This window comes from Cottoperca gobio, chromosome 5, assembly GCF_900634415.1.
Source record: "Cottoperca gobio chromosome 5, fCotGob3.1, whole genome shotgun sequence".
NCBI classification, from domain to species: domain Eukaryota; kingdom Metazoa; phylum Chordata; class Actinopteri; order Perciformes; family Bovichtidae; genus Cottoperca; species Cottoperca gobio.
Genome location: NC_041359.1, coordinates 13813638 through 13831979, shown reverse-complemented (window position 1 = coordinate 13831979; position 18342 = coordinate 13813638). Strand labels below are relative to the sequence as shown.

General features: G+C 43.2%; 1 protein-coding gene across 3 annotated transcripts in view; it reads left to right on the top strand.

Annotated features, from left to right (window-relative positions):
• The window catches only part of pax7a (paired box 7a), a 45020-nt gene that overhangs the window by 20688 nt on the left and 5990 nt on the right, over positions 1 to 18342 (top strand). For all 3 annotated transcript variants that reach the window (XM_029431825.1, XM_029431824.1, XM_029431823.1), the window contains exons 5-7: positions 370 to 569; positions 7821 to 7986; positions 8434 to 8627. In XM_029431825.1, the coding sequence (XP_029287685.1) occupies positions 370 to 569; positions 7821 to 7986; positions 8434 to 8627 (560 nt within the window). The remainder of the gene's footprint in view (positions 1 to 369; positions 570 to 7820; positions 7987 to 8433; positions 8628 to 18342) is intronic.

Here is an 18342-nt window from a genome sequence, read left to right as displayed (position 1 = left end):
CACCGACACCCCCGCTCCCCCTCAGCCCTCTGCCTTCACAGCCTCTGGGGCCCCTTACTGAGGCAGGATTGTGTATCAGGGCCTCCTCTATATTAAATAAATATCCACAGATTAAGATAATATTCTCCCAGTTGTATATTCAGAGAGGAGTAGCTGTCATGTGAATCCTCTGTGTTGCCAGGCCCGCTCTCTGGAGCAACAAAAGAGGCTCCAAGATAATGCTGTTAGAGCTCCTTCTTGATCAGTTGCAGCTCACATTTGATGCTATTTTCTACAAACACCCCTCATTTAATTTACACAAAACACTCCTTAAGTTGATTTCATTCCATGATCACAAAGATGGCCTCTGTCTTTTTCTTTTCACCTCAGCTAACCGCACAGACGAAGGTTCAGATGTAGATTCGGAGCCCGACTTGCCCCTAAAGAGGAAGCAGAGACGCAGTCGCACCACCTTCACCGCTGAGCAGCTGGAGGAGCTGGAGAAGGCTTTTGAAAGGACACATTACCCAGACATCTACACCAGAGAGGAGCTGGCTCAGAGGACAAAACTCACAGAGGCCAGAGTACAGGTTAGACATACCAGTACCAGTGAGAACAAGCATTGTACTGTTGCATGCCTGCATGTCGGTCCACCCAAATTAATAAAACGTATACATACATATGGTGGTACTTAGCTATGCAGAAAATGAGAGATTAATTTGTACAGGTTTTAAAACATCCGTCCCTGAGATTTTAGAATAATTAGCATATAAATAATAATAACGAATGTCCCTGTTCCTCTCTTAATAGGGACTATTTATTTAGTAGAACGTTCAGTGAAAACTGTGTTGTGTGTTGATCATCCTAAATAACAAACACATTGAGTTGCTAATGACTTTTCTGGAACAAAATTCCCCTGCAGAAATCTCAAAAACGGTTATCTCAAAACCTGGACAAATAAAGAAATCTGCATGGATAGAGGGAAAATAAGGAAATGAACACTTTAAACACTTGTAATTAGACTCAAGCTAACTGTACAAACTCCACCTGCCAAAACCAATGTGCTGTAGTAGACTCATGAAGAAAAAGAGGCTCACACTATGTTCCACCCTGTGCAGGCCTCGCAGATATCTGCGCTGCCTGAACAGCAAATACCGTAATTCCCCTAAACCCACGGCAAAAAGCATCACGTTTGATGTTCTGAAAACGTAATTTGCCCTTATTTTACCCAAAGCACTGCTTTACTAATCTGTCAGGAGGATGTTGCCCTTTTAACCGTATTGTGCTGTGCATGTTAAGGAGTTTCCTGCTTATCATTAGCCTTCATGTTCGAGACGTGAGAAAAGCTTCCTATCTGCACACCTCAGACTCAGGAACCTGTCTGTCGGACAGCCTGGGTGCCCTGCTGCAGTTGCATGTAAGTTTGAAGGAAGATATGTACAGTAGAGTTATAGCAGCAGCTGTTCTTCCAAAGACGAAGAGAGGGAGAGAAAAAAACTGGAGAGGAGAGAAAGGGAATGCATTCCTGATGGATTTCTCATTTCGGCCTTTGGCCAGGATCTCATCCCATCACTTTCAAGCTCGCCGCTGCTTGTAAAACCCTCCACATATCACACAGGGTTCCTCATCCTCTCCAGGGACCCTATGCCCCGACAACAACATTAATCAATCAGCCGCTAGTAAAAAAAAAAAAAAAAAGTCTGGGGCACCCCTCTCCTCTTACCATAGTGCTTCACACTCCCTCTGAACCCCCCAAACTCCTCACCGCATGCTAACTGTTCATCACACTACAAACATGCAGTTGGGGTAACTAATTCCACACATGTCTTTGTCCATCTTGAAACCCCCCAACAAGCAAGGATGTCTTATATGTCTGAGTGTTTAATGCCTCACTCAAGGGAGGAGAAATTTCTCTCATGGCTGTTATAAGGCAATATATTAGTTTGTAAATGTGGAACTACTGAAAGCATCACCAAGAAATACCTAAAAAGTAAAGTTTTATTGTGCAGATCGTAGGTTGTGTTTGTACAATCCTGATATGTGTAACTTTCAATTCAAAGTCATCACGGAGGACAGTAACACGTCAAGTTTAAAAACAAAATCCATTCTTGTAATAGCACCTTTGTATTTCTGGAACTTGACAAAAATATCTAAACATGAAAGTGAGAGCAAGAAAGCAGACGGAGTGACTGCTGTGTGTTTGCTGTTAGATAATAGACTTAAATGATGTCATGTGAAAACCTGAGGAATTTGAGTCATGGCTATAATTTGTTAATGCTGTTTGCCTCATAATCTAATTCTTAAAGGCTTTGAAAGTCTCAAAAGGTCATCTTAAACTTAATTTTCTGAGAAGGTTGCGAAGAAAGAGGTCTCTGGTAGCCAAAATAAATAACGCCTAAAGTTGCGCTGCAGTTTGGTGAAGTAAGATGTAGGTCCAACTATAACTTAAGTCTGAGGAATCATTGTTCTTAAAGTTTTCTAACAGATTTTCAATGACTACTTGAAATACCACACAAACATTCAAATCTAACCCTTTTAAATGATACTTAGATAATCAAGATCAACTAAATCTGGAAGAAATGTGTTTAAATGTGAATTTGATAGTGTGTGCATGTGGGCGTTTGCATCAGAGTGTTCTGAAAATGTCCAGCAGCTGGGCTTTCACATAGGTGCCCAAAAGGCCCATCACAGGGCAGGAGAGAGGAGACCCTTTGGCCCGAGAGCAAAGCTTCTCCAGCACAGCTGCAATGACGCATCTTCCAGATGTCGTTCGCAGACAAACTAGTGTTCGGGGGCTGAGACAGAGAGTATAGGCAGGGGGTGTCGGTGCTCCTGCAAACTCATATTTTAACTTAAATTTGTGGCCGCAGTCATGGTTCACTGTATAAATGTGTCATTAAACATGGTGTTAATGTGTAGAGCAGTTTTTTCAGGTTTGATTCAGAGATAAACTGTTCTTGTGAGGCGCAAAAACATGGCTGCAGCGGCACTCATTCGCCGCAGCCCAAAGCTGTGTTGTAAATTAAACTGCTAGATTCTTGTGGAAGTGATGAGTGTTTGGCTTAGCGCTGACTCACAACCTAAACTCATAAACAGAGCTTACTCCCTTGTGTCTGCCCTCGCCTGCCATTTTAAGACCCTTTCACCATCCATCTTTATCAGCCCCGCTGCCCCTTTCAGCAGAGCTACCAGCGCTCTTTCACCACCATGAGCCCTGCAATAGTTTTATCACCCCAACTGACAAATTGTGGGATATGATCCGTATCTCTCAGCAATTAGTTCCAGGCTGTCTCAGTGGGAAGGGATCCTGTCAATTCTACCTTCAGCATGTGCTTCGCTGATGCAGTTTGAGCTGGCACTTTCCATCTGATAACCCCTCAGTTTTAGGAGCAGGCGGCAGAGCCATTCTGTAAGCTATTAGAGAAGAGGGCATCACTTGTGTCCGTTCCCTCTGCAGAGTGGGGTGGGGGTAGCACTGAGGGGAGGGGGTTGCAGGCAATAGGCTGCGGGCCGCTGTAAATCAGCACTCACAGATGAGGCAAATTACGTTCTCTTCTATTTAGAATGAAGTTTTTTAAGAGAGTGACTCCTGAGTCTCGGCTCATCATCTCAGCATGCCGCCTCCGGCTCGCTTTACAGAATCTGTCACATAGATCCTCTTTCATTGCCAATAAACATTCTGCATGTAGCTATTATACTTAGTGGAATCTAATAAGGTATAAGCAATGCTTTTTACGAAGCGTGCAAATCAATTTGGTAAAAAGTTTCTCTCTTTATCTGTGGCTTGTGCTGGCCTGTTGATGCAATGGAATGAACGCAGGGAGAAGACCTATATGGAGACTGCGTACTGGTCTTCATAGCTTTATGTGACAGACCAATACAGGCACATTCAATGCAAGTTTTCAATGCAGCTAGTGGAAATATAATCCCATAGGGAGGTATCAGGAGGTACTACACAGTTTCCTGATTGTTATAATATCAGTCGAGTACCAGCGGCAAGAGAGAAAATCACAATGGAGCTGAGTGGTGACAACCAAACCCAACAGGCAACTGTATTCCCGCCAGTATGGGTTTATGTTTCATAAAGGAATAAATAGGATTTGTGTAGATTGTAGGGGAGAAATTGTTGCAATGCATCAGTGTGAATGTTCTAACAGTTTCTTATTATTAGAATTTAAATGACTTTGGTACAGTGCTTCTGTACTCCTGATACTTATCAAGCTAATCCCACTCTCCTCTCAAATTCACACTCCTAGCTACTTTAATTAGCATAGTGCCAGTCTGGAAGGCAAGCAGGGAGGGAATCAGAGAGAGAGAGGGGAAAGAAGAGGGGAAGGAGGGGGAAGGAGGATGAGGGGGGTATTGCGTGGTATGAGACAGAAGAGGATTTGTGTGTTGAGGCTGGTTGCATCACCCCTCTGTGTTTTTGTGGCTATGAAGTCAGCAGCACATTTTGTTTTGTCATTATCTCGGCTCTTGGTATTCATCTACCGAATGTTGCAAATTGGGTCCTGAAAGGCGTCACACATTCAGTGACAAAATAATTCATGGAGGATTGTCTGAACGGGAAATTCTGAAATATGAGTGATCCTATTTAAGAGAAACAACAGAGAGATTTTTACTGCAGTGCAGTGTCACACGTTTACAATGTTTGCGAGTGCGTATTATCACTGATAAGCGATAAGAAAATGCAAAATTCCACTTGATCGGCTAAAGATTAAAGGCAATGAAGCAATGCAAGCCACCAAACTGGGGACGAAAACTGTGAATGTGTGTTATCCGATTTTAGATTTGAGCTTTGCAACTAGACCCTCTTCTAGTTGTGTTCTAAAACAACCTTCACCATTCTCCAACTATGTCTTCCTCTAAGCCTTCTTCTTTTGTTTCACAAGCAGGGCTAAGCTTGACTTCTGTTAGATGGGTTACTGCTCTTCCATCCTCCCTGCCTCCCAAAACCTTCCCCATCAGAGATGCAGTGCAAACGTATCCAAGTGCACTGGATGGAAGGAAAGCTTTTAGTCCGTGAAAAGGAAACAGAAGTGAGCCACATGAATTCACACTTGTAGGTAGATAGGAGAGACATGGAGGAGCGCTGCAGCTCTCTGTACTGCAGAGAATTAAACCGGATTGGAGAGAGCAGAGGAGAATCTATGGTCCAAGGTGACTTTGTGATCAGGTTCCAGAGCGCAGGCTCAAATCCTCAGCTTCAGGCTGTGTGTTAGTCTATGTGAGAGCGGATGTGTGTAAGTAATGTATGCATGTGTGTGATAGCGTATGGGCATTCGTGTGCATGTGCATCGCCACTTGTGTACATGTTTATCCCAGTCTGTGCTGAGAGCCTGACAATAGTCAGCGATGCATGCACATATATTAAAGTGGACACACTGCACCCGGCTTTTGTGCTCACTAACTGAACAGAGCCGCAGCCTGTTTGGTAGTTTAGGTAGGTTTAGTTAACGTTGAAGCAATCCTGTGAATACTGTAAATTCCAATAAATTATGAGGATACCCTTCATGACTTTCCTCTATCTGAGCTAGATGGGTTGTGTCCCCTTGAAATAAGTCTACTGTAGATTTAGAAAGAAACACAATACAGGCTGGCTCATATTTTCTATTAACATAATATGAAAACATCGCAACATGTTGATTACTGAACTGTTTTACGGTTATGTTTAGCCATATGCGACGCTTGGCCAGGGCTAAGGAAAGATTGAGGTCTTGGTTTAATATTGAAAAAATCAAAAGCGACTTGAGACACAGAGTGCAACTAAAACCACAATCTTTGTGCGGAAGAGAAACATTTGCAAAACAATTTAGCAGAATGTACTTTCAAGGAGACAGAGACAGATCAGGAAGGAAACACCCTGACATAATGACATACTGCCTTTACAAAACACATTTCAATTCCATGAAGGCTTAAACACAGTCTGTATTCACGATAGGTTTTATTAACAATAATACATTTACGATTTACATTTAAACCACAGTTTTAAGAACATTGAGATCATATTTGTCAGAGAAATTATTTTTGAAAATGAAATGTCTAACATTGAGGAGAAACGGCTGCAAATACATTTACGTAAGCACTGGAAACATTAGTAAAGTAGGAGAAACTGAAACACTGACAAAAGGAAAGTGGTAAAAGCAAAAAAGCGGACTTCAACGTTTAAGTGTTTTGTGTCACGCAATGATGGAACACCTCCTTCCTAAGCTTGGATGACAACGGGGGAAGGAAGTTAAAGTGAACATAAAAGAGGGGTGGGGTGAGTGGATGAGGTCGGAGGTGAAGTGGCACTGCGGGGTGGGGTGATGGGGAGTGTGTGGAAGAAAGGGGTGTGCCCCCTGTGCCCCCCTCCCCTGGGCCAGGCAGCTGTTTGTCTGGCCCAGTAGGAGCTTAGTTCAGACCTTGGACCACGCTCCACTACATCCCAATAGCAGAAATTTCACTGGAGCCACTCTCCACATTTGTTTTGGAATAGCTGATTGAATGATTCAAACAGGGTCTTTAGAAGCGATCAGGCTTGAGATAAAGATTTCCTGTTGGTTTTCCAGTTAGAGGTTTGCCCCACACAGTCATCGCCTGTTGCATCCCATTTCTTTCTAGTCAGCGCTCAACACTAAACCGATCTATAGACACAAAAAAAATCACCTGGTCTTTGCAGAGGCAGCGACTGTGTGGAAAAAGAAACACATTCAAATTAAGATCTCCGTTGGGCTGAGATCCCTTGTAGGCCTATACGAGTTTATATGTATGTTTGTGTGTACAAAAAGAGGCAGCCCCCGAAAAGCAGTGAGTATGTCGCTGTGTAAGTCCCCTTGAAAGTGTCCCTCTTTAAGACCTGTTTAAAAGGGACGCCCCCTCTTTGTGTCCACTGTTCTCAGTGGCGTATGGAGGGGCTTTTGTCCCCCTCTTTCATGTGCTCTCACAATAGCCCGGGCCGTTTGAAACACAACAGTAGATGAACTGCGCTGACAGTGTATTAAACTCTGATGAATTGCCTGTGCGAGGCATAGATCAATGTCCTTCAACCCTTAGCACACAGTGAAGCCCGGGCCTTGTCTTGGCTAAATGGAACAGGTTGCTGGCTCTTTTCAAAAGGGCCTGATTATATTCATGTTTTGTTGAAGCAGAAGCCTTTTTAAAATGTGTAAATCTTTGCGGTTCAAAAGCGTCCTATTTTGTTCCCCTTTTCATTCAGGGAATTGACATTGTGTGTGTCTGCGCTTTGGTCCTGCTCATTTTGTGAGCGTTTTGCTATTTGCAGCCTTGGTACTCTGTGTCTTGACTCTAAAGTTAAAAACTATTTCTCTTTAAACTGACTTTTAAAGCGTTTAAAGACAACCGCATTAAAACTTCACAGCAGCAGTATGGCAGTTGATGTTTGTCTGCGTCTCCAGTGAAGTGATAGCCTCGCTTAAAGCATCCACTAGCTTCACAAACATACTTGAGGTGTGTGATGTGGAGGCTAGTGGACTACCTCTGACCTTTAGATGACTTCTCCCCTCTGAAGAGGGCTTAGGGCAGCCTGTTTACACAGATCACAGCTTCAGCCACTTAAGAACAACAGGGACGGACCACTGAGCCTCTATGGCAGCTCCCACAGGGACTCTCTCCACTACCACCAGCACCAGCACTCACACTAACTGGCAGATTAATCACAGGTGTCAGGAGTCGGCAGACACTACTGAGAGTCTACCGCAGTCAAATGCTCAGAGCACACACATATGGAGTTTAAGTGAATTAAAAATAAACAAAATAACTTGTAACCTGCAGTAGCTCAATAGTCAAAGCTGAAAATGTAAAAACAAATCATTTAACGTGTTTTGTGTTCTTCTTCTCAGGTGTGGTTTAGCAACAGGCGAGCTCGGTGGCGCAAACAGGCCGGGGCCAATCAGCTAGCGGCCTTTAACCACCTGCTTCCTGGAGGATTCCCCCCCACAGGGATGCCAAATTTACCAACATACCAGCTACAAGAGTCCGGCTACCCCGGCACCACGCTATCGCAGGGTAAGACCGTCAAAACATATTTCCGTCTGAATACATACTGTACTTTGAGTTTAATCTAATTTGGTAAAGATTACATTAGCCCTATTTATTTGTGGTATGCCATCTATATTTCATGTTCATGTTAATACAATTATAAATTATGTATGTACCATGTGCAGCATATAAGACCCATGCAGCAAGTAGTTATGTTTACAATCACATCTTTGTCACAGTGGAACAGAAACAAGTCTGCACTTATTTTCTTGGTCATTACGAGAACAGGTCCCTTCTGTCCTTTGCAACACTTTTAATGCAAAGAGATATTTTTTCTTTGTGAATGAATTTTCAAGAAGGACATTTAATGTATGACTTTGAGGCTGCTGTTTGAGGATTTAGCTTCGGCACATCATTTTAAATGTGTGTTTCCTCCGATTCTCTCTTACATGTTTATGTTGTTCTTGGTGTCAGACGTTGGCAGTACATTGCACAGACCCCAGCCCCTGCCGCCATCCTCCATGCACCAGGGAGGCCTGACTGACAGCAGCTCTGCTTATGGCCTCTCGTCCAATCGCCACGGCTTCTCCAGCTACTCTGATACTTTCATGAGCCCTTCAGCATCCAGCAACCACATGAACTCTGTGGGCAACGGGCTCTCCCCACAGGTCAGTTCAACAAGTTTTACCTCCATATATATATATAATGTTCCCACATATAGTGTTCACATTCACGAGTCTACATCCCCTCCTCCTCCTCCTCCTCCTCCTCCTCCTCTCACTGTTCAGAATATGTAATTGTATTTGACTGAAATTAAAATTCAGAAACAGCATGTTCTGGAAAATAACTGCCAGTGTGGGCTTTTATGTTCGACTTACAAAGCCCTGGATTTATTTTAGCTACTCTAAATTGCTACATTTGTAAAACAATTGGATTAACATCAACAAATTAAAATTCATCTTGATAGTACCGCAAGTACTCAAGCTGCTCCAAACAGCGGTTTCGACTTTCCTGGGACGTCTAAATCCTTGCGCAGCACAGTGAGAACACATGCAGATGAAATAATTAGCTAAAGCTTATAAATGTAGACCCATAATCTTCTTCACATAATTGTCTGCAGCTGGAAGACTCCAGTGCTATGAAGAGATTTTCTCCATCACTTCACTGCATGATTTCCAGGCAGCTCTATGCACTGATTGACAGAGGCGGTGTGCTCTCTTCGTGGGAGGTTTTCTAGTAGGTTTATACTGCTGGCCACTTCCCGTGCTCTTTTGCACTCCTGTCATGATAAATACCAACATTACCCAGGCTACTTAGGTTTCTGGGTTTCCTAATTGCAGTTTTAATCCCTAAAATATCTACTCTACCCTTTCTCCTCTGTGCCATCTTAATGTGTGACACAGTATGTGCACATTTGTCTCCTGCCGCTTGTGAAAAGCGCCGGATTTCACATGTTAACCTCTTTGGACACCTCCATTAATGAGCAGCACAATGCGACTCTGTGGTAAGGGTTGAGCTTTAAGTAGCACAGAATGAAAAATGATTTGTATTGATGCAAATCGTGTGTACGGAGTGAATTATACACAATTACCCATCAATACTGGCCAGTCTTGCCCACCCTCACAAACAAGATGTGGTTAACAGGCAGAAAATAAGATTGAAATGGTGTGTAAAGAGTTGAAAATGAATTTCAATGCTGCATTTGTCCACAATTACCCCATCGTTCACACGTGTTTTATTGGGAGTTTTTTTTTTTCTTCTTCAAATATTTCTCAAAGCAGATTGGAAACATTCTTGGTATTACCCTCTTTCTTCAGAGAAGAAAGAATTAAGGATTTTGTGACAAAAAAGAGATTTTCTCTCCTGCTGGAGCGACGGAGGATAACATGGAGGCTCACAGCGTGTTTGATTGTTAATCGTGGCACAGGGGCTTTAACTGCTAATGCTCTCACTGCAAACCTGCAGAAAAACACCAGGAACATGGAGCCCTTTTTTTTCATTAATGGCTCTCTCTAATACTGGCATGGGGCACACTGTCGCTTTCTCTCCCTCTCTTCACAGGCATTCAAGAATGTGTTGGGATATTAAACAGTTCCTGTCATAGTGAGGATTAGGACAGGAGCCTTTGGGCAACTGTACAGCATGGATTTTCACTATTCAATTACTCTATCAAGTGGTTTTGATTAAAGTCTTTTTTTTTACCCACCTGAAATATTTGATTTTTTAATTCATTTATTTATTTAGAATTGACATTGTGGATTCTTCTCCCATTTTTTAAATGGCCATATGCATGTGGTGTAGATGTTTTTGAAGTGTCACACCATGTTTGCTCTGCACAGAATTGAAATGTATTGAATGCATGCAGAATGCTGTGTGGCATTCCTATCAGTCTCTCAGCATGGAGATGAATGTTCCCACTGACAGCAGAATCAGAGTTCACTCTGTGGTCCAGGGTCCTGCTGGGCTGGGCAGCCCCCATCTCTCTCTCTCTCTCTCTCTCTCTCTCTCTCTCTCTCTCTCTCTCTCTCTCTCTCTCCCTCTCCACACAGATGCAGCTATCCACAGAAACCTCACAACACAAACTCACACAATAAAACACTAAGTTCAAGTCAGACCTCGTTTTCTCTTTGCATTTAAACAAATTTCAATCAAACGGCAAATCAGTTTCAGCTTTGGAAAAGTATTGACACAAGTTCAACACCTCACAGTTTATTTTTCATGATTTACCGCATGTTTTCACCCTCCTGTTTTCCCTCCCCTGTAATGGAAAAAGAGCAACACAAAGAGACTCTATCGAGATGGAAATGAAAATTTGATATTGTAAGTTACAGACAGCATCTGTTTGCTGGAGATATGCTTGTGCATCGGTATGTGCAAGCTATTTCTTCAAGTGTCTGGCATTGATGGCCTAGCAGTTGCTGTAAAGATTGACAAAAATTCTCTGATTCCCAGTAAATGGGCTGATGTGGCGAGGTGCCAAGTCTGTAATGGAATCCTGCAGCGTTCAGCAGTCCCGACAGGAGCTCGCGTCCATTCCAATCCCATAACCTATCCCGACAGCACACATTTTCCCATTACAGGCGGTGGAAAAGCCGTCCGCACTCAAACTGGTTGCTGTCATTGTGGGATATACAGCGTGTTTGGCTGGTTGAAGGAGGCAGTGTATTAGGGGTGGTGAGAGTGAAGCTGTGCATGGCTGGGCAAAAGGTATGAAACCAGAAGTGTGTTTTGTTGTTGGTCTTGTTTCATTTAGCGGCACAGCAGGTGTTGGAAATAAGGAAAGGCAAGGGCACGGAGGACAGCCATTCCAGTGTTATTTACCATTAGTATTATATCTATCTTTAGCTGAAGATTTAAGCTCATGTCTGCTTTTTCATTGTGGTATTTTCCCTTTTTAAACCATTTGAAATTGGCCTTTGTCTCGGCCTCATAAATCTGTATTTTGCATACTCTGACTAGAACACAACAGGACAGGCAGCCTTCATATAACTGAAGAGAGCACGCTTTGACAGCCAAAACAAAGTCATATGAATATATTTTCAACAAACCCTGGAAATGTGAAACTCTAAAGAGACTATTAGATACTTTTCAAATGCTTATTTGAAGCAGTGTTCATGGGCATTGCATTTGTGGGAAGACATTTTGGCTGAATTCCTCATTATTGCATGACAGGGACACCTGCTGGGAGAGGAAAGAAAACAACTGCACTGACTTGAGAGCATGCAAGATGAGCTCAGTGGCAGAGCTTGGGTTTCACTCCTCAGAGAAATTTCTAGAAATAACGACATCAGGGAATAATAAGAACAAAAAGCATTTATATTGCAGAGTGAGAGTAGGAAATGTGCTGTTGATGGTGTTCACGGCTTATTCAAAATGATAGGGAGACGTGATAAGGAGAGTGGGAAGTCAAAGGTGTGACGGATAGAGATTTTATTTCTGTTTTGATGAAGGAAGTTTGCAAAGTTTTGTGAGGAACTTTTTTTTTCTGTTTTGCAGTTTTATGAAAGTGTTGTGTGTTTTGGAATGACATGGATGTGTGTGTGTGTGTGTGTGTGTGTGTGTGTGTGTGTGTGTGTGTGTGTGTGTGTGTGTGTGTGTGTATCTGAGGAGGGCCTTTGGGCTGTGTGAGTGGGCCGGGCCTCCACACACACACACACACACACACACACGCACACGCACACACACACACACGCACACGTACACGGGATCAGAGGCAGAGCGGCTCTCACCCCTGCCTCCCTTTGATCTGTGTCCCCAGGCCTGCCTGCCCGCGCGGCGCTGCACCGTACCACGCACGCTGACACCATGCTCACCAGCGACTCCCCACAACTGTCTGAGAGAGATAAGCCAGGGGAGACTCCAAACTGTGCTGCTGCTCTTCCATTAGCTAGCGCAGACGCTTCTTTTAAAAACGGGATGAATTATTTTTAAGAAGCAAGATCTGCCGTTGCCAAAAAAAAAAAAAAATGGAGAGGGGAAAATGTACGGAACAATCTGGAGCTCTGGCTTCATTCCGCCTCCCTCCCTGACTTCTAACAAGACATTCTGCACCTGAATACCAATGAGAGGGGGAGATTCATGTAGTCCCCCACATTATTAAAACTTGGGCATTAAGCCTCTCACCGGGCACTGTGTCAGCTGGCAGGCTCCACTGACAACAAATCAAAGGGGATGAGCACATAGCCTGCATTCATAGCTGAGCCACTCGCAGAGCAAGAGGGGGAATGCATACTGGTTAATTAGAACTCCCATTAAAACAAATACTGTTTCAATTTGGCAAGTATAAAAAAAGATGTAAGAGGCTTTCAGAAAAAAGAGACCTGCTGTTGGCAGCTGCCAAGAAAATCCAGGGACTGTAAATCATATCCACTGGCTATACTGTTTCTGCTCAGATTATTAGTGTTTGCTGTTGTTTTGCAACAGTTTTGAACTCTGAGGAAAGATTCTGTTTCTGTGACACCATAAATGTGCCTCTGCACACATCGTGCTCGTCTTCGTGTTGCGTTGGATCCTAGTCATCTGTATCTTAATATGTCTTGGTTTGTTTCTGCAGCTTGCAGGAACATATTCCTACATGGTCTCTGGCTTTTATGAATTATGACATAACTGCTAGTACTGTTTCTTATTCTAAATTCAAAGCTTAATGAACATTTACAGAGTGCCACTCATGGAGTGCTTCATGGTCATAGTTGCAGCTTTACATGTAGACTTCATTTGCTATCCGTTTTTAAACCTGAGCCATTTGTTGCTCACTCCATCTCTCCCGAGCACCCATAAGTGAAGCCATTTTCTTTTCCATTCCAAAATATTTTTGGTTGGAGCTTTGTGTATTTATAATCTATTTTTCACCTACCAACCTTCCTTTCCTCCATTTGGCTTTTTGTCATCCCATGATGCCTTGCCAATAGTGCTTTTCTCTCTTTCTCTCTCTCTCTCTCTCTGTCTCTCTCTCTCCCTCCCTCCTTCCCTCCCTCCCTCTCCCCACCTTTCTCTCTTGCTCCAACTCTCTCCCCTGGAGAGGCAGCTCTTCTCCCTGCGCCCAGATGAAAGGCTATGGCGGACAATAAAAATGCTATTTAAATGCAAGGGTGTTTGTGTGCGGGTGAGAGATATTTCCTGCAGAAAGTGAGCTGCTGCATCCTGATAAATAACAAATATAAGGGAATGTGATTTACATTTATCTTGCAGAGGCAGCCAATATGAATTTCAGTAAATCCTAGAAGATGGGGATTTAAGGAGGAAAATGACTGAGACTGATTCACATGCTGTGTGTCCCACGCAGTTGAAATGCCTATAAGGTGGAGAGTGGTACTGCCTTTATTAAAGTATAGGCACAGACATCGATCCTATCTAAAATACCTATTACGCACAGACATGCACTGTGTCACATGCTTATCAGGAGAGATTTACAGCCTCATACATACACAATTTGAAGGTGACATGTATCGTATAATAATAATAATAATAATAATAATAATAATAATAATAATAATAATAATAATAATAATAATAATAATAATAGTATAAATAATATAATGCAGGGTGTGTTAGCAGGCCGCTGGGCAGGTGAAGTCTCTGTTGGACATACGATGGGTGACCTATCTCCGGGGTCAAGGCTCAGGGTGCAGGGGGTTATGGGATGCCTGGGCAAGAAGGAGGGCTGGTTCACTGTGGACCTGTCCAGCTAGCCGGAGGTCTCGGGTTGTTGTCCAGCTGCATGTGGTTCCTCTTAGTTCCAGATGCCACTCTGACAGGTGCATAGCTGTGATTAATACTCTCTCTGACTTTTTCTCTCTCACACATTTTCTCATTCTGTCTTTCCTTCCCTCTGTCTCTTTCTGCTTGTCCCTCATTGGTTTCTTAGTCCCTGACTTCACTGAGGACTTCACTGTGCTCGTGATCCTTTTGCAAAGTTGATCTAACACTCTCAGTTTAACCTTTAAAACAAAATAAAAAAATGCTAGACATATGAGTATCTATTGCCAGCATGCTTCAATGCACATGTCTCTTTCTCTCTCCTCCTTTCTACCTCCTGACAATAAGATGAGAATATGGGAGGTGGTCGGGTCCTCAGCTGGTTGTCTCATGCAGCAGCTCTCCCCTCTCAGTCTCCAGCTGAGAGCTATTTCACTATTTATTTACATGTAATTATGGCTATGAGGTGCAGATATTAACACTGTCAAGAACAATTTGACCTGACATTTTTCACTAGGCCTGGCCCCTGCTGTTTTTAGAAAACAACCCCCACCGCACCCTCCCCTCGTCCTCCTCCTTCTCGTCTTCCTCCCCCCTTTTTTCTTCTTCACTCCCTCGATCCGCCTCGCTTTCCTTCTGGAGCTGCTCACTCACACACACACACACTCACACTCACACACACACACACACACACACACACACACACACACACACACACACACACACACACACACACACACACACACACAGACAGACCCTACCTCGCTGAAACCACTCTTCTGGAATCAGAAAATCTGCCGTTTAATTTAGAAGAGGCGTTGGTGCAAGGTGCGGAGAGTTGAAGACTGTGTGTGTGTGTGTGTGTGTGTGTGTGTGTGTGTGTGTGTGTGTGTGTGTGTGTGTGTGTGTGTGTGTGTGTGTGTGTGCGCAGGCCTTGAAGGGGCCTCTCTTGTTCCCAGTGGCTGAATCCATCCCATAGTTACTCAAGCATATCACTAGCAGAGAATAGAGGATTGCTCCCCACACGTTCTCCAATTGCAGTCCAATAGACGGCATATTAACCTCTGGTTAGCACGGGGCCAAGTTTATAGCTTATACTGAGGGATGTTTAAGAGGGAGGGGGACCTTCCTCCAGCTTGAACAGCTGTGCTTTCTTGAACACTTATACTAGCATGAGCTAAAGTGGGCTGCAGAGGATTTAGCTTAATACAAATTTGCAAAGAGAGAGAGAGAAAAAAAGGTATGGACAACCCTAAAATAAATATTCCTTTTCCCACTTGTTATAGCTTTCTTTGTATGCATGAACAGCTTCACAGGGAGAAGAGTCACAGCCAGGCGCAGAAAAGCTAACATGTTGTGAGGAGTGACAGCTTGTTCCAGTGGCCACTAATCGTCCTCATCTGTGCCTGACTTGTCAGTGCCCAGATTCTGTCAGTGCCAATCAGCCAATTAATTGAACACAATTAGCACCCCACCCCAAACCCCCCCCCCCCCCCCCCATACGCACCACATTCTTCAAAGGCCCATTTCTCTTCCTCGAGCTCCAACCCCCTCCCTATTCTACCTCTCATTCTGCCTCTGTCTCTTCATCCTATGGCACTGGTGGAAGACACTTTTCAGTTTTTATTAATGTGCCGCAGCCAATTAACGCAGTGGCATGCAGGCCAGAGCCCGTCATCTGCTGCCTGCCACCATCCCGGCTGTCTGCTGCGGCCCCACGCCACCCCTCGCGCCACCTCCACCGTGACCAAAACGCTTTAATTCAATTTATGCAATCACTGTTATTTTTAAATAGTCATTTTGTCTGCTCAGATGAGGGGCCTTACTGCCCGCTGGGCCGGCCCTCTCTTGTGAGGGATGGGGGAAGGGTGGGACGTTGTGGTAGAAGTCAACTGACTTGGGGTGGGGGGGGTCCCTGATATTTTCATTTGTTATTTATTACTTCATGTTTGATTGTTTCAAATTATCAGATGTTTGATTTTTAGGAAGATTTAAAGCAATGAAAAATAAAGTTTCATTTAGCAAAGCTATCAAAGAGATTATCTACATTCCTCTCTCCCTATATATATATTTATAAATATTTGTATGTTTTATTTTCATATATATATATATATATTTTTGTAAGTCTATATTTTATATTTTGGCAGTTCTCAAAGTCAGACACTTTGCAGACACTGGATCTGTGCGACTCACAGAATAAACATTATATTCTTTTCCTGTAATCACACCCTCAGGACTGGCCTTCAAATATTGATCTGAAATTCAGTGTCATCACTGTGGATCTTTAATCACTCTCTGCTGAAGCGAGTATCAGCCTGGCAGATCTGCTAAGGTGCAAGATGCTATTCTGCACCACTCAGATAACTTACAGACATGTGGAGTGCTCATTTTTCCCTGTCTGCCCCGGTGACCTCTGCCTAACTTAAAGGTACATCTTGGGGGCATTTTGATTTGGGCAGAACAGGGTGCTATCGGTGACAGAGGAACTAATCCAGTCTTGCGCAGATTAAGAGTATTTGTGGAGTGGGGTGTGTTGGCGCTGGCGCCGGGAATGGAACAGAAGGGGCTCCTATCAGCTCTCCAGGCAGGCTAGCCCTCAGGCCAGCGCAGTCCTACAGGAGTCTTTGTACTTCCCAAAGCCTCCACTTTCCTCTCACTCACTCTGTATCACTTTCTCTTCCCTCTTTGCCCCCCTCGCCCTCTTTCTATAGGCTATCATATATTCCCTGTTCCATTTCTGCTCTTTACGTTTATGAATTTGTGTTGTTTTGCTGCAATGTAAGAGTTTGTCAGGTGTTTTAAAGAGAACAAACAGTTGTTATATGATTTATAAAAGTTGCAGATTTGAGGCACTTTAAGTTCATACTGCATACTGAGTATAAAAAACATAAATGCTGCACATTTAAATATTGCTAACTAAATTGTTAAAGTGCAATAACACCAACAACTTCAATAATACAAAAAGGGTGTTATAGCACATCTGCACTCTATTTCTTTTCCGTTTGTTTTTGTTTTTGTTTTTTCTCGTATCACTCAAAAGTGTTTCTCTGAGCTCTGTCTCAGTCACATTGTTTTATTCTGGAAAGAAATCCAACAAAGAACATCTCGTCGAACATTCACGCAGACAAAAAAAAATGTAATTTGACTGTTGAAGAAATTAGGGAGGTATGAAAGGGCTCTTTTTGTGTTTCAAGTGTGCTATTTATTTATCTGAAAGGATGCACATTGTATCAATTTACACTCCCCCATTCACTTCGCCACAGGCTGGAGGGCTCAGAAGTTGAGAGAATTAATTACTTTTTTATTATTATTTATAAAGTAATCTATCTGTAGAGAGGGAGCGGAAAAAGGAGAAGGAGAGGGTGAGGGGAGGGGGTGGGAGAGGCAGGGAACGCCCTGGAGCATTGTCCTTTAAACTAGGTCCTGGCTCACATTATCTCCCAAAGCAGCACTCACACAACGTCAAACAACAAACGAACTCTAGGCTGCTGAGGACGCTGTATGCAAGGGAAGAGAGGGAGGTGGGGGGAGAGAGGAGAGGGGAGGGAGGGAGGGATGGAGAGAATCAGGGAAGAAGTCTTCTCTGAAAAAAGTGTAAAGAGTAGGACAAATAATTTAGTTGTTGAGAATTATTTTTATCAGCTCTAAAACACTAATTCAAACTCCTCAAGTCCTGTTTAATGCACCTGTGTGTGATGAGAGGTGTCATTTAACACTTGAGTGGCATCCTGGTGCAGCAGACCCCATTCAGTGAAACTCCATCAAATATTGCATCGACACTAACCTTGTCAATGCGTGCATGTTATACTGTATAACATAACAAAAAACGTTGTATTCATTGACTTGGAGTTTGCCAGAATTTAATATTTATAAAGTTTTGTTTTACATAGCAACACAAACATATGAAAGTATCCGGCTGCAAATGTTTTTTTACGAGCTCATGTGACTAAGTATTATTTAACCCCTGAATTTGAAGTGGGAGAACTTTATGGGGACATCAAAGTAGCAAAGCCATGCAATTAAAATTGACCTAAACATAAAATACTGTAGATGTCGGTGGACGAAGACAACTTTGCTTTGAGGCTGAAGTGACTTCAACACAGTCCAGTCCTGGCACTTGAAAGAGGAATTCTCCTCTAGCTGTACCTTCATCAGATTGAGAGGACAATGTTGAAACAGCATTGATTT